Genomic DNA, 15,427 nt, shown 5'->3' with positions numbered 1-15,427 from the left:
CCCTAGATAATGTTTAATTTAGATAAAGTACACATCATTTTGGATGAGATGGTGTTAAACGGCTGCATTGTGGAAACTAACCGGGCTAGAATTCTTGCTCCTCTACTAATTCTTGATAAGATGTCAGAAAGCTGAAAAGAAGCTCTGCCAGACAGATTTCAAACAGCGTGGAATCCATCTAAACATCTGTCACTCAAAGGAATCTGGGAGACCACAACTGCAAAATGGGGTGTTCTTCCAAAGACATTATAAGTATGTGTTCTTTGGTTCCTAAATGGAAAGTAAAAATGCATTTAAAAATATGTACAAAGAAAATTTTTCTCTGAAATGAGAGACAAGTTAGTATTTTCTAGCTATGTTTTTCCCACTTCAAATTTTCAGTAAGGACCCTAAGGACCCTTTTTTGATCTGATTCCTTTTGCACATTAAATTCAAGAATAGCAGGATGGTGGTGAGAAGAAAGTTCTCTGTCAGTTAATAAAATCTCAAAATTAAACATGGCATTTTGATTAACACTGTTTTCTAAATGATGTCTTTTTCCTTATAACATTTTAGTAAAATTTGCTTTTCTTTTTAGTTTTTTAAAAATTACTTTTTAAAGACAGGGGTCTTGATACATTGCCCAGGCTAGGATGCAATGGTTACTTACAGGCGTGATCACAGCTGACTGCAGCCTCAAACTCCTGAGCTCAAACAGTTCTCCCACCTCAGTCTCCCATCTAGCTGGTACCACATGTGTGCATCACCGCACCCAGCTTTAAAAACTTCTCTAATGTATACCTACCAAAGATTGCAGAATTCAATTTTATGTTATTTGCTAATTTCTAAAAGCATTCAATATCCATTTTAAAGGTACTTAGCAATTATAATACCATCATGTAATTAAGTCTGTGGAGAATGCTGTTATAAAATAATGGTTAGACATTAAAAGACAACACTGACAACTGTCCTTCATGGCTGTTTTAAAGGGTTTGTCTTACTAATCCTATTGTTAATGAAATTTAGTTCAAAGTTTAAAATTAGAATGTAAGGCTGGGTGCGGTGGCTCATGCCTATAACCCTAGCTACTCTGGGAGTCTCAGGCAGGAGGATTGCTGAGCTTAGAAGTCTTACTCTTGCTCAGGCTGGTCTCAAACTTTGAGTTTTGTTATCCAGGATGACTCAGTCCTCCTACCTGAGCCTCTCTCCTCAAGTAGCTGGGACTACAGACGTGCACCATCATACCCCGCTTTCAAATCTTTATTATAGCATATTGGTATAATTGTTCTAGTATCACTTTTTTTTATTAAATCATAGCTGTGTACATTAATGCAATCATGGGTACAATGTGCTGGTTTTATATACTATTTGAAATGTTTTCATCAAACTGGTTAACATAGCCCTCACAGCATTTTCTTTTTGTGTTAAGACATTTATATTCTACACCTAGTAAATTTCACATGTACCCTTGTAAGATGCACTCAGTGGTCCCACCAATTACTCTCCCTCCACCCATCCTCCCCTCTCCATCTCTTTCCTCTTCTTCTTGGGCTATAATTGGGTTATAGCTTTCATAGTAAGACTGAGTACATTGGAGACTTCTTCTTCCATTCTTGAGATACTTTGCTAAGAAGAATATGTTCCAGCTCCATCCATGTAAACATGTAAGAGGTAAAGTCTCCATTTTCTTTAAGGCTGCATAATATTCCATGGTGTACATATCATATATCACAATTTATTAATCCATTCATGGGTCAATGGGCATGTTCTATTATCACTTATTGTTAATCTCACTGTACCTAATTTATAAATTAAACATTACCATAGATGTGTATGTGTAGGAAGAAACATGTATGTAAGACTGGGTACTATCCTTGGTTTCAGCCATCCACTGTCAGTCTTAGATCATATCCCCCCAGGACAAGGGGATCTACTGTATATGTGCATGCAGGGGTGGAAGGTCAGATGCAACGGAGCAAACAAATATATTTTGGTATGTTAATACTGTGCTATTCTATGGAATGTATCAAGAATCCTTTCATCTATACCATTATTCTCCCAAAAGAGGACATAAATAGATGTTTGAGGGACCATTCAGAACTTTGCTGTTTTTTTCTCTCTTGCATCTGAGGGGAATAGAGGCTTTTTTTTAAAGTTCTTTATCCATTTGTAAAAATCTACTTGCATATTTCAAAGTTTGTATCTGTAATGACTCAGACAATCAGAAAATAGTGTACTCCAAGAGCAACCTGAGTTGTTTGGGACTCAATTCATTAATGAGGCAGAGGGAAGGCTTCTGACCTGTAGGAACAGTGAGTGGTATGTGTGTACAGATCCACCTTTGTAATAAGCAGCCACCATCTGAGGAAAGCCCAGTCTAGAACAAAAGTGCAGTGGAGGTCTTTCTGAGACACACTAGTTGGGAAACACTGTCCTAGTTGGTAGGCATTTAATCAGTAGCACATTGAGGTAACTGCTGAAACTGGTACACCAGAAGTAGCTAGGGAGTGAACAAAATTAATTTTTGGGTCACACCAAAATAGTAGTTGAATTACATCTTGGCATAGATTTTAGTATCTTGAGAGAGTAACAGTTCAAAAAGCAGTAGGTAGGTATTATGGGAAAAAATACTTAAGAACTTAACAGTACATGTAGATAATATACCCTAGTAGACGTAGCCTAACACTTGACCAAAAGTAAACTGTGATGGGACTATCTGCACTTACAGGCTGTGTCTAAAGTGAGTTTCCATATTTGTAAAATTTATGTTTCATGGTCAGCATACTTTGTTCTTGGCCTTCTTCTGAAGGACTCCTGACATTTCAAAAAAGTTAATGATTTCATAAAACTCACTCATCAATTTACCTACTATAGCAACTTGCTAAACAAGGGCTCAGCAGACTTTTGTAAAGGGTCAGATAGGAAATATTTTTTGCTTTGTGGGCCATATGGTCACTGCTGCCACTACTATACAAAAGCAACCATCAGTAGTATATAAATGAATGAACATGGCTGTGTTCTAATAAAACTTTACTTATGGGTGCTAAAATTTAAATTTTATATACTTCTCACATAAAATATTATTTTTTTTCAACCATCTAAAAACCAAAACAATGCTTAGTTCATGGGACAAAAACAGGCAGCAGGCCATAGACTGCTGACCCCAGTACCATGCTAGTCTTGGTAAAACTAACTATCAACAGACATTTTAGAGAGTATAATAAGGGCAACACTATACAGATAAACTGGATTTTAATTCTAACACTAGTTTATCATTTTAGTCATGTATTCATGACTTTATTGCAACACCACAATAATTTTTTGGATCACAACATAGGTCATAGATTTAAATAGGTCATAGATTTAAATATTGTTATTATACTTTATTTTAACTTTAATTCTCATAGAGAACTGTGAAGCTGACAATAAGGTGAAATAGTTAAATGCTGCCTCTGATTACATAATCACAACATTCTCATGCAGCAAATAAAAACAGTACCGAAATCATTAACTTTAATGGGGGAGGTCTCTTCTAATATAGAAAGGGAATGTACCTTTTAAACAGGTAAATACTGGGCAATTTCAAACATGCTTTTAGTTGCTTAAAAAATCCTTTGGCTAAATCAGACCTAATGACATTTCTTTCACCTATGCACAGATATAGTAATGATACGGAGTTTGGAAAAAGGAAATACAGGCCATTCTTCACAACCAGGAAATGCTGTATCCTGGAGGTTACTTTACACTAACACAGCATTCAAAAATCATTATTAGATCAAAGTCACTTCCTTACTTACACATCACTCCAAATATAATGGTAAGTAGTGGATCTGGTTTTTAAAAAATTAACACAAACACTGGCCATTTTTCTAGCTGAAGAATACTTTAAAATTGAACAGTAGGTTCACAATTAAGTGTGTGAATATATATTTTTTTCTGTCCCTCCAATTTCAGTAAATGCGTTTACTGTAGAAAATCATACATCTATGTAATAATTTCAGAAAACATAAATCTGAATGATTAAAAATGAAAAGTATCTGGTTAAGCTCTTCGGTCTGATGACTCCATATGGTGAAAGTCACATAACACAGGCTTGTACGCTGCAAACATTTTAATGATTATTGTTGAGCATACATTTAGGAAATTTTTTTACTTCAAACTGCAACAAGTTAAATAAATGTTTATAATATACAAAGAAAATACAACCAAAAGTAAAACTTGCTTTAAGTGTGCCTTGCACTTAGACCAGTGTTTCCCCCCGTTAATATATCTTTATTTTTGAGCTGCACAAACACACTTAAGAATTTGATCTTTATAGTATGGCATTTAGGAAATAAAAATATACTCCCACCTCAAAGAAATAAAAAGGTTGTGCATGATTATATGCCAAACAAAAGAGAGAACACTAGAATACTCTGATAGTGCAGGCATCATTAAAAAGGAAAAGAAAAAACTTGAGATGCTCATTAACTCTCTGTTTTAAGGAAGCAGGATTTTTGACCAAATAGCTTAAAAGCCAGCAAAACAGGGGTCAGTGATGGCAACTGTAGTGTATGGAGTATGAAATGACAAACTTCACACAAACACACTGTTAGAAATTTACCAGTGAACACTGAAGATCTGAGAAGCTGCTCTTTGGAACAGTCAAAAGTAGGACCACCTTATTCCAGTCACGTAAGCCCTTGTAAAGCAACACAGTGTTCTGTGCTATATACTTGCTGGCTGGGTAGTTAAAGAATTTGTTTTCTCATTAGCAGCTAACGAACTTACTCCACATGTTCTTAAAGCCTTAATGATGGGAAAAAAGGCAAGTATCATTAGCGTGGAGGATCATATACTTCTCTGCACACAAACACAGGAGGCTTCACTAGTCTCTGATGTCTCCCGCTGGGTGTTGAAGCTCAGTTGAGGTGAAAGCCTTTCTCCATGGTTGCAGCCAGCAAGCGCTCTCTCATTATCTCCTCAGAAGAATATTCAGGCAACTTAAGATAATGCACACATGTATTGACGGATGGATAACTTGCATCAGTAGCATCAACCTACAGAAACAAAGCAAATATAACCACCAATGAGTTTTAACATCTCTTTTTTTCTTTCAATCCTGAAGTAACTAAATTCCATGTGGATTCCCCATTAGCTAGAGTTTATACCTTGCGTACAACTGTGAGCCTGGGATGCAAGTTAGCCAGTCCCCCTGGGGGCAGAGTGGAACACCCAGTGGTGAACTGCAAGAAGGCTTTCCTTTCATCTGAAGACATGCCGCATAATACCCTCACAAACCTTAGGAAACCAGGGCTGAAAGAACAAAGATATGGTATAATGAGTTGACAGAAGATTTAAATGAAAATCAGTACTTTGTAACCAGCAATAACGCCCCTATAAAAACTATTATTCATGTCACAAGAACAGTAGCATTGTCTAGAGCAGTGATTTTCAACCGGTGTGCTGCAAAAAATTTTAAAGGTCCTTAATTCAATTATTTTTGAAAGAAGTTCAAAGCACAGTAAGTATATTCACTCCTTTTTTTGATCAATGTAAGTTAAGTGTGCTGCGGAAGTTGAACCACAGGTTCTAGTGTGCCATGAGATTAAAAAGGCTGAAGAACAAAAACACTAGAGACTCTTGCATAACAAAGTATGAAAATAGCTAATAAGGGCTACTTTAAAAGTATTTCTCTGAGACTGTCTTGTACTTATAAATATTAAGAACTGAAATGCTGATGAAGTATAAGAACAGATGGAGCATAAGGATCATTTGGATTATGCAACAAAGTTGGCAAATCAGAAAAACCACAAGGGCTTGGCGCCTATGGCTCAAGCAGCTGAAGCACCAGCCACATACACCTGAGCTGGCCGGTTCGAATCCAGCCCAGGCCCGCCAAACAACAAATGGCTGCAACCAAAAAATAGCTGGGTGTTGTGGCGGGTGCCTATAGTTCCAGCTACTTGGGAGGTGGAGGCAGGAGAATCACTTGAGCTCAGGAGCTGGAGGTTGCTGTGAGCTGTGATGCCATAGCACTCTACCCAGGGTGACAGCTTGAGGCTCTACCTCAAAAAAAAAACAAAAAAAAAAACCACAAGACACATTTTCATAATTTAAATACGGCTAAATGTACCGAAAGAGACATAAAATAATTCATTTTTGTTTCAGTAAAATCACATTGTGAAAAATTTATGTTCTAATACTATATATGAATAAAATGAACTAAAATGAACTAACGCCACAATGTTAAATATAGAAAACCACAATAGAGTCCAAACAGAAAAAAGGAATTACATAAAATCATAACGTTAAATAAAAGAAACCAGATCATAAAGAATTACAAACTACATGAGTTCATAATTTAAACAGCAAACAAAATTAATCAATGGATAGTGATTTAATTATCTGTGTATGTGTGGTGGGAAAGGGGGTTGTGGAGGTTCTTATTCTGGGTACCAATCATAAAGGTATGTTCTAAACTGTATATATATACACATACTTCTTTGTTATATAATATTTCAATAAAAAGTTTAATATAAATGCAACATAGCTGTAAGGGTTTTACAATTTACCAACATTTTTTTTTTTGTAAACATTTTTTTTTTTGTAGAGACAGAGTTTCACTTTATTACCCTTGGTAGAGTACCGTGGTGTCACACAGCTCACAGCAACCTCCAACTCCTGGGCTTAGGCAATTCTCTTGCCTCAGCCTCCTGAGTAGCTGGGACTACAGGGTGCGCCACAACACCCAGCTATTTTTTTCGTTGCAGTTTGGCCGGGGCCAGGCTTAAACCGACCACCCTCGGTACACAGGGCCGGCACCCTACCCACTGAGCCACAGGCACCGCCCAATTTACCAAATTTTAAAAATGATACAAAAAAGAAAAAGAATCTACAACCAAAAGTAATTCAACTGTCTTTCTGTGTACTTTTGGCTTTATCGAAGGATATGCATCTTGGTAATTGTGAGACTTCACTGCTTTCTCACTTACCAATGTAACTCAGTGAGTTACAGTTCTTTAGAAAATCTGTCATAAGATTATGGGAATATAAATAATTTTAGTGATCTCAGAAAATGCCAGCACATACCTGTCACGTGTGTAACCCAGCTTAGGTTCAGTGTAATTAATAATATCCTCTGCTGCCCAGGATGGTGACTGGTTTCCACAAAGAATCATTTGGACTTCTTCATGGCTGAAGGAACTTAATTTCTCCATTGGAAAAACTTTATTAAACCCATCTACATTGTACATATAGTAAAAACACACAAGTTAGTTTCCAGTTATAATTGCAACATACCAAATTTCAAATCAAAATACCCATTATCAAAACAAATCCAAGTGCCCATCAATAGATGTAAGGATAAATAAAATGTGTATATGCACAGTGGAATAGTATTTGACCATGAAAATGGGTGAAATCCTGTCATTTACAAGAGCATGGATGGAACTGGAGGTCATTATGTTAAATGAAATAAGCCACATACAAAAAGACAAATACTGAATGTTCTCACTCATATGTGGGAGCAAAGGCTGGGAAGGGTGGGGTGGAGAGACTTGGTTAATGGATAAAAATTTAAAACAATTAGAAGGAATAAGGTTCTAGTGTTTAATAGCACAACAGGGTGACTATAACAGTTAATAACTATAATAACAATACGGAGGGTGCCAAAAAAATATACATATACATTTTAAGAAAGGAAAAAGCTTTATTAAAATTGTAATACTCAATATATACTGTTGACAAAAGATCAATACAAGTCGCATTGAGCTCCTCTTGTAAAACGTTAACTTGAGTATTACAAATTTTATCTTTTTGTTATAAATTTCTGCTTAATATCACAAATGTGAACAGAGAGAGAACCAGTCACTGTGGTCAATAGCCAAATTCTTACGACTACTCAACCACCAGCTCTTTGTGTCATACAAGCCAGCCAAAGTTGTGTTCTCATTTTCAAAGTGATTTATATATAGTCTAATGTACTGTTCCCATCTTCACCTGAAGAACTTCAGATTTATCTCGATCATGTAATGTAGACTATATACAACCTTATGACCACCCACACCTTACATCCACTTGCAAATGAAGTAATGAGAACCAAAATGGATCCCCATTACCCTAGAAGAGCAAGCTGAGGGTACACAACAGCCTGAGAATGTTCCACACTGTTCTGAACACTGTGCAGGACCTAATTATATAGAAGACAAAAAACTAGAGGGCACGTTTACCAGCAATTCTTGACCTTAATTTCAAGTATCTCGAAGTAAAAAGAGAGGGATTATGCTAATGATCCTTTACAATTACCTCTAAAGGCTTCCATTTGTTTCTGAATACCCGTATGCATACAAAAGTCAAACATCAAATCCACATATTCTTCTGCATTATCCATTGTTATCATCTGCAAAGGAAAATGTGCCAGCGTTAAGTTACTTAATATCTAGGAGTATTTCTGTAGTACCCAATAGAACCAGCCTTGTTAAGAGGATGTTTTAGAACTGACAAATATTTTTAAGCAAAATTTTTACCTCATCTTCACCACTTGGTTTGAGATCCACAGCTGTGAAACCATATATTCTCGAGGAAGGGCAAAACTGGAAATTTAAACTGAGAGAACAAAGATTAGATTAACTCATACTCAGCTACTATTGGTATTTACTTTGTAATAACAGTGCTGTCAAAACCAAGAGACCCCCCCACACACACACCATACCCCCAACAAAATCATTCACACCAGCTTAAACCAAGTATTAAGCCTTTTTAAATGAAAAGCCCTGTGTACAAATATTAGGCCAACCGTTACTGCAATGAATTATGACAGTAACATGTTTATAAGACATTTTTTCCAGGATGAGTGTGGTAGCTCATGCCTGTAACCCTAGCACTCTGGAAAGCAGAGGCAGATGGATTGCCTGAACTCAGGAGTTCAAAACTAGCCTGAGCAAGAGTTACTGAATAGAAAAACTAGCTGGGCATAGTGGTGGGTGCCTATAGTCCCAAGTACTCAGGAGGGTAAGTCAAGCGCAATGCTCAAGCCCAAGAGTTTGAGGTTGCTGTGAGTTATGATGCCACGGAATTCTACCTAGGACAACAAAAACTCTGTCTCAAAAGAAGGAAAAAAAAAAGATAAGACTTTTTTTCAGGAAGAAGCTATTACTTCACTAAAGTTATTCATGCTATGTATAAGTTAAACATCAATCCTTGAATCATATATAACCATTTATCAAACACAACGTCCTAATATTGCCAGCAAATGTTAAAAATAAAACAAGAAAGCCTTGTAGTTAACCTAAAATAATAGGAGAATGTATGAAGGTTAATATAATTACACGTATATAGTAACAGAGTTTTATCGAAAGATCTGCAGTACCTCATTTAGCTGATGCAGCCATTGGAGATAAAGCTTACGTACCAACCAAACTTTTCTGAGCTGATAAATTTGTCAAAATACTGTTGGCTTAGACTTTTTACACAAGACACAAAAATTTATCATATTTGATAAATCGTATAATCTTCTTTTAAGACAGGGTCTTGGCCAGGCACAGTGACTCAATCCTGCTGTAATCCTAGCACTCTGGGAGGTGGAGGCAGGAGGATCCCTTGGGCTCAAGAGTTTGAAACCAGTCTGAGGAAGAGTAAGACCCAACCTACCACCACCACCACCACTCCACACACACACCCTGGGTCTCTACTAGAAATAGAAAAATTAGCTGAGTGTCATGGCAGGTACCAGTACTCCCAGTTACTCAGGAGGCTGAAGCAGGAGGATCACCTGAATACATGCATTTGAAGTTGCTGTTAAGCTAAACTGACGCTACAGCACTCTAAAGCCTGGGCAACAGAGTGAGACTCTGTTTCAAAATAAATAAATAAATAAAGGCAGGGTCTCTCTTTGTTGCCTGAGCTATTGCAGTGGCATGATCATAGCTCAATGTAGCCTCCTCCAATTCCTGGGCTCAAGCGATCCTCCTGCTTCAGCCTTCTCAGCGGCTAAGAAGACAGAAACACACCAACACACCCAGCTAATTGTGAAGTTTTTTGTAGTGATGGGGGTATCACTATTGCCCAGGCTGGTTGTGAACTCCTGACCTCAAATGATTCTCGTGCCTCAGACTTCCAGAACGCTGGGATTACAAGCATGTCCAACTGTACCTGGCCACGAGTTACCTTTATACTACTGACAAATCAAAAGTTCACTGAGGCGGATGGATTGCTGAGTGCACAGGTTTGACAGCAGCCTGAGCCAGAGCAAGACCTTGTCTCTATAAATAGCTGGGTATTGTGGCAGGTGTCTGCAGTCCGAGCAACTCAGGAGGCTGAGGTAAGAGAATTGCTTAAGCCCAAGAGTTTGAGGTTGCTGTGAGCTGTAACGCCACAGCACTTTACCAAGGGTAACAAAATGAGACTCTTGTCTCAAGAAAAAAAAAATAAAAAGTTCAAATAATCAATATTTCCCATAGCATATTAGTGTTTTTGAGTAATATATGCAAAATCAGTGAGAACAAAGAAACAAAAGCTTTAGAACTTACTCTTCTGTTAGTTTGAAGAACATATATATAAAGCTTACCCTAAATCTTCTATGCTAAGTGGAGGCCCAGAACCTGATGGATTCTTCAGCACTAGTTCCTGTAATTTTGTGTTCTTCTCATCTTCAGAAAGACCTTTGTTGCTTAAAATCTGGCGCCTCTTGATAGCAAGATCTTTAATTTCTTTTAAAAATCTGGCTCTGTGTGGGTTTACTAGTTCAAAATCTTCCCATGTTAAAATTCCATTAAACCAAGCTGGGGGTTTTGGTTTAGGGGGATCAAGAATAAATTCCGATTTTGAATCCTCTTCAAAGCTTCCTACTGAGAGTGAATCATGACCTTCTTCTGTAGAAGCCTCAGATTGACTTTCAGTACAGTGTAAGTCTCTATCGCCTCGTGACTCATAAATCAATTTACTCATGTTGCTTTTAATGTCACCCATACACATAAGTTTAAAAAAGGGCTTAGAAATAGGTAAGTCCACAAGTCTATTGTCTTGAATGCATTTGGCCAAGAAAATCCCAAGGAAATGAAAGAGTTTTGTGATTCTTTCAAGCTCATCACTATCTTGTGGAAATGGTGCCGTGAACAGTCCGCATGACCTTTGCACATAGTATCCAGGAGGTTTTAATCCACCGCCAAGATCGACCTAATTTTTTAAAGGGGAAAATGCAAATAAAATTAAAAGGTAACAGTAAGCCTATCATCATTGTGTTTTCTAACTGAATACCTTCATCTTATCTAAATGTATATATACATTTTATAACTAGAGTAGAACCTCCATAAGTTGACCACTCAAAGGACTAGCACATATCACAAACTGATCAACATACAGAGTTGGTCAACATAAGAACTAGGCCTGATATGTACATATGGTACATATTAAATCTATGAAAATTAGGTCAAGGAGGTAGTCAATGTAGAGAGGTGTTCAACTATGGAGGTATGGAGGTTCTACTATAGCTTTCAGGGACTAAATTTTATCCTTTAGAAATATTTTAACAGTGTCAAGATTATTCCATAGTAAAGAACCTGACCTATATTCTGAAAGCACAGCCTGTTTTTTAAAATTTCAATATACTTAGGGGGTACGAGTGCAATTTTGTTACATGGATATATTGTACAGCAATGAATAGTATACCTAGCACCTGAATAGTGTACATTGAACTCAGCATAACCTACTTTTAATACTTGCCAGAAGCAAAGTCACAACTCAAATCATGAAGTAAGAAATAAATCTTACATGACGAGATTCATCATCTGGAAAGTTATCATCACAAAGCCAAGCACCCAGATCAGTTCTCTGGAATTCTGCTGCCACCAGAGCATAAAACTCTAATGTGGGTCCCAAGCCAGTCCCTTCTTCTCCTAAAAATTCAACCTAAAATATGAACAAATTATGGGGTGAGTGAATCTAAAAGTTTTGGGGTTTATTATTTTTTTTTAAGTTTTGGGATTTTTAAAAGATACAATTCTTACAAAATAGGTGACATGTGATCGAGTAATAAACCTTTTTTTCACAACAGCATGTAGTATACTATAAGCAACACAAGAGTAATTATCTTATTTTTCTAAAGAGAAGAGCACATTTGTTGTACACTATTATGTTTCAGCATCATGCTGAGCACTGTTCATTTACTAACTTACCACAACAACCCTGCAAAATATTCACCTCCTTTTTTATACCACAGGAAATCAAATCTCAGATAAAGAGGTTAAATAATTTGCTTGAAGAAATGATGTTGTACAGATTTTTATGTGACACCAAAGCCTAAAATCTTCCACTTGTAATATTTGTGATTGTAAGCAATAACTTCAAAGGTTTTTTGTCCATACTCTACCTGTTCCAAAAATGATTTGAAGTATCTTACAAAAATGTAAAACACATGAGCGGGTGGGGGGGGGGGGTACTCAGCGCCTATAGCTCAGGTTGTTAAGGCACCAGCCACATACCCCAAGGCTGGCAAGTTCAAATCCGGCCCGGACCAGCTAAACAAAAGTGACAACTACAAACAAAAAAAGCCAGGCATTGGTTGTGGCGGGCGCCTATAGTCCCAGCTACTAGAGAGGCCGAGGTAAGAGAATGGCTTAAGCCCAAGAGTTTGAGGTTTCTGTGAGCTGTGACACCACAGGACTCTACCGAGGATTGACACAGTAAGGCTATCCCCCACCCCCCTCCCAAAAAAAAGGATTATCTAGGTTAGAAGAATATATGGGTAAGAGAAAAATTAGACAAAGATTATATATGAATTGAAAGACAAAGCCTTGTACTTCTTTTAAAGATGTGTCAAATTTGTCATGATCAGTTTGTGATCCAAAAGATAAAAACAGGCAAGGCCTAGTGGCTGCTACTTGGGAAGCTGAGCCAGGAGGATCACTTGATCCCAGAGGTTTGAGGTTGCAGTGAGCTAGGATCGTGCCACTGTATTCCAGCCTCCACAACAAAGCAAGATCTTGTCTAATTTAAAAGAGAAAAAGAAAGAAAGAAAAGAAAAGAAAAGAAAACTAGCTGGTTCACATCTGTGGTGAGAGGTATTTCCACTGCTCCTCAAATAAGGAATACTGTGTAGTGGGAACATAATCAACAGTGTTCAAGATTAACACCTCTACAACAAGTATACTAAATTTCATACTGCCATTTGTTAAAACATCTCTCAATATAGACCAATGGTACAATACCAAGCACAATTTAAGTGAAACAAAACAGTACACTTCGAAAATGCAGATATTCATCTAATAGAACAGTTTAACAGAAGAATAAAATTTAGAGTAACGAAAAGAATCCCTTGTGGGTACTAATTCAATCCAACTTTATTAAGAAATGAAGATTTTCATTATTCCTTACTAACTGCCCAAGATCCTAAACCATAAGAAGGTGAGTTAGAGCATCCATGATAGATGTTCTGACAGAGAAATCCCCCTTCATACTTATCTAACAGTTTTCATACAGTGGAAGACAGAAACTGGCTGGTTCCTTGTATATCATTCCAGTTCCCTTAAAAAAAACAAACAAACAAACTTATTTTATATTAAGTTACCTCAAGAACTGATTTCCGATCTGCATGTATTTGCATGACATTCTCGGCCCATTCCATCAGTGATTCACCACGTGGAACTTTTACTCTTTCATGCTTGAGACGACCAACTCGAAACTCTCCAGGATCATCCCTCCTTACACTGCTTGTGGTCCTTGTTCGTTCCACTGTGGCTTCACGTCGGTTTTGTAACCATACTATTGCTCTGAAATGGAAACATATCTATGTAGCATACATTAAGAATTGTATATACTAGTATACTAGTGAACCAGCAACGGAATTCAAAGATTTAAGAAACTTAAAAAATAGTATCTTGTAAGGTGATTTAAAAAAATTTTTTGGCCTAAATTGCTTTCTTTCATAAGAAAAATGTATAAAACTCCTTTTATTATAATCTACACATAATTTGTTTAAATTGAGAAAGTACCGGGTCCATATTTTCCTCATTTTAGCAATTACATAAAAATAAAGCCCAATGGCCCACAGATCACATAAGATATAAACAAACATTTCTATAAGAAAACCTAAAAAATGGGGCGGCGCCTGTGGCTCAGTGAGTAGGGCACCTGTCCCATATACCGAGGGTGGTGGGTTCAAACCGGTTTGGCCTCGGCCAAATTGCAACCAAAAAATTGGTTGGGGCAGGGCATTGTGGCAGGCACCTGTAGTCCCAGCTACTCAGGAGGCTGAGGCAGAAGAATTGCCTAAGCCCAGGAGTTGGAGGTTGCTGTGAGCTGTGTGATGCCACAGCACTCTACTGAGGGCCATAGAGTGAGACTCTGTCTCTACAAAAAAAAAAAAAAAAAAAAAAAGAAAAGAAAACCTAAAAAATGGTTAAGCTCTCAAACTGAAAGCCACCATCAAAATGGTTGTTATAATTTTAAAACATTTTCTCTTTAACAACACAGCTAATCCAGGTAGGGTAGGAGAAAGAATCTATCACTACAAATAAAAAGATGAAGGCTCTACTTTCATTTGTACAACTATATTCTGGTAATCTTAAGTAAATCAGCTAAGTACTTTGAAAATCATTTTCCTCATCTATAAAACAGAAATCACTATCAATGCCATTTACTGCAACAATGTATACAAATGCTTTGTAAATAGTATGAAATGGTACAAAAATGTAATTTATCAAGGAAGAAATAGCTATACCTATTTTGAAAGAACACTTAAAGTACACAATCATTCAACATAGCATTTCCTCACTACCTATAATGTGCTAAACACTATTTTAGACACTTGAACTACAGCAGAAAATAAAACCACCAGAAATTCCTGCCCTTTGATTTAGTGAAAGGAGACAGAAAAACAATATAAGAGTATCCCAAATGCTGGGATTACAGGTGTGAGCCACCACTCCCAGCCCAATAGAAAATTTTTAAATGTTGACTACTTTTTACAAAAACACAAAATATTCTCTCTGTACATCTTTATATTCATACATTTTAAACTTCCATACATAAAAAACATATATTCTAAAAACATAGAAAGATACACATCCTTATCATGAGCATGGTAGTACACGCCTATAGTCCCAATTACTTCAGAGGCAAAGCAGGAGGATCCCTTAAGCCCAAGAATTCATGACCACCCTAGGTAACATAGGTGAGACTTCCACTTTAAATAAATAGGTATACTTCCTACCTTGATGCACCAAATGCTGTACATGTGAAATAAAGCTGTCTAGTTTCAAATGGTATTAGAAAAGGACACTTGCTGGTTAATTGTTCACACCAGTCTGGCAGAGCCCCACTTGCCAATGCCAATGGTTCCTGGGAATTAACAAATAATAGTGTCTTAGCGCTATAAGGTAATTAACAAAAATGACCTTCAAAAGAAAGTAAATTATTAAATCTAATTAAGAAATATATGCAAAGGACCACATTGCCCAAATTACTGAACCAG

At 37.0% G+C, this 15,427-nt stretch overlaps 2 protein-coding genes across 8 annotated transcripts in view; one reads left to right on the top strand and one right to left on the bottom strand.

Annotated features, from left to right (window-relative positions):
* The window catches only part of AP4S1 (adaptor related protein complex 4 subunit sigma 1), a 93,382-nt gene that overhangs the window by 59,380 nt on the left and 18,575 nt on the right, over positions 1-15,427 (top strand). Inside the window, exon 6 of one of the 3 annotated variants that reach the window (XM_053594910.1) lies at positions 7-4,419. The exons of 1 other annotated variant lie outside the window; for it this stretch is intronic. In XM_053594910.1, coding sequence (XP_053450885.1) covers positions 7-135 — 129 coding nt within the window. In that variant the 3' untranslated portion in view covers positions 136-4,419. Of the gene's footprint in view, positions 1-6; positions 4,420-15,427 lie in introns of those variants that run through there. One more of the 3 variants, XM_053594913.1, reaches the window with a different exon arrangement.
* The window catches only part of HECTD1 (HECT domain E3 ubiquitin protein ligase 1), a 108,268-nt gene continuing 96,916 nt past the window's right edge, over positions 4,076-15,427 (bottom strand). For all 5 annotated transcript variants that reach the window (XM_053594896.1, XM_053594899.1, XM_053594897.1 and 2 more), the window contains 9 exons: positions 15,167-15,294; positions 13,523-13,724; positions 11,728-11,865; positions 10,526-11,133; positions 8,487-8,565; positions 8,266-8,359; positions 7,051-7,201; positions 5,130-5,274; positions 4,076-5,018 (listed from right to left, as the gene is read on the bottom strand). In XM_053594896.1, coding sequence (XP_053450871.1) covers positions 4,881-5,018; positions 5,130-5,274; positions 7,051-7,201; positions 8,266-8,359; positions 8,487-8,565; positions 10,526-11,133; positions 11,728-11,865; positions 13,523-13,724; positions 15,167-15,294 — 1,683 coding nt within the window. In that variant the 3' untranslated portion in view covers positions 4,076-4,880. The remainder of the gene's footprint in view (positions 5,019-5,129; positions 5,275-7,050; positions 7,202-8,265; positions 8,360-8,486; positions 8,566-10,525; positions 11,134-11,727; positions 11,866-13,522; positions 13,725-15,166; positions 15,295-15,427) is intronic.

The sequence above is a fragment of the Nycticebus coucang genome, chromosome 6 (assembly GCF_027406575.1).
Source record: "Nycticebus coucang isolate mNycCou1 chromosome 6, mNycCou1.pri, whole genome shotgun sequence".
Lineage (NCBI taxonomy): Eukaryota > Metazoa > Chordata > Mammalia > Primates > Lorisidae > Nycticebus > Nycticebus coucang.
Note: the sequence above shows the minus strand (reverse complement) of the source record. Positions and strands in the feature narration are given on the sequence as shown.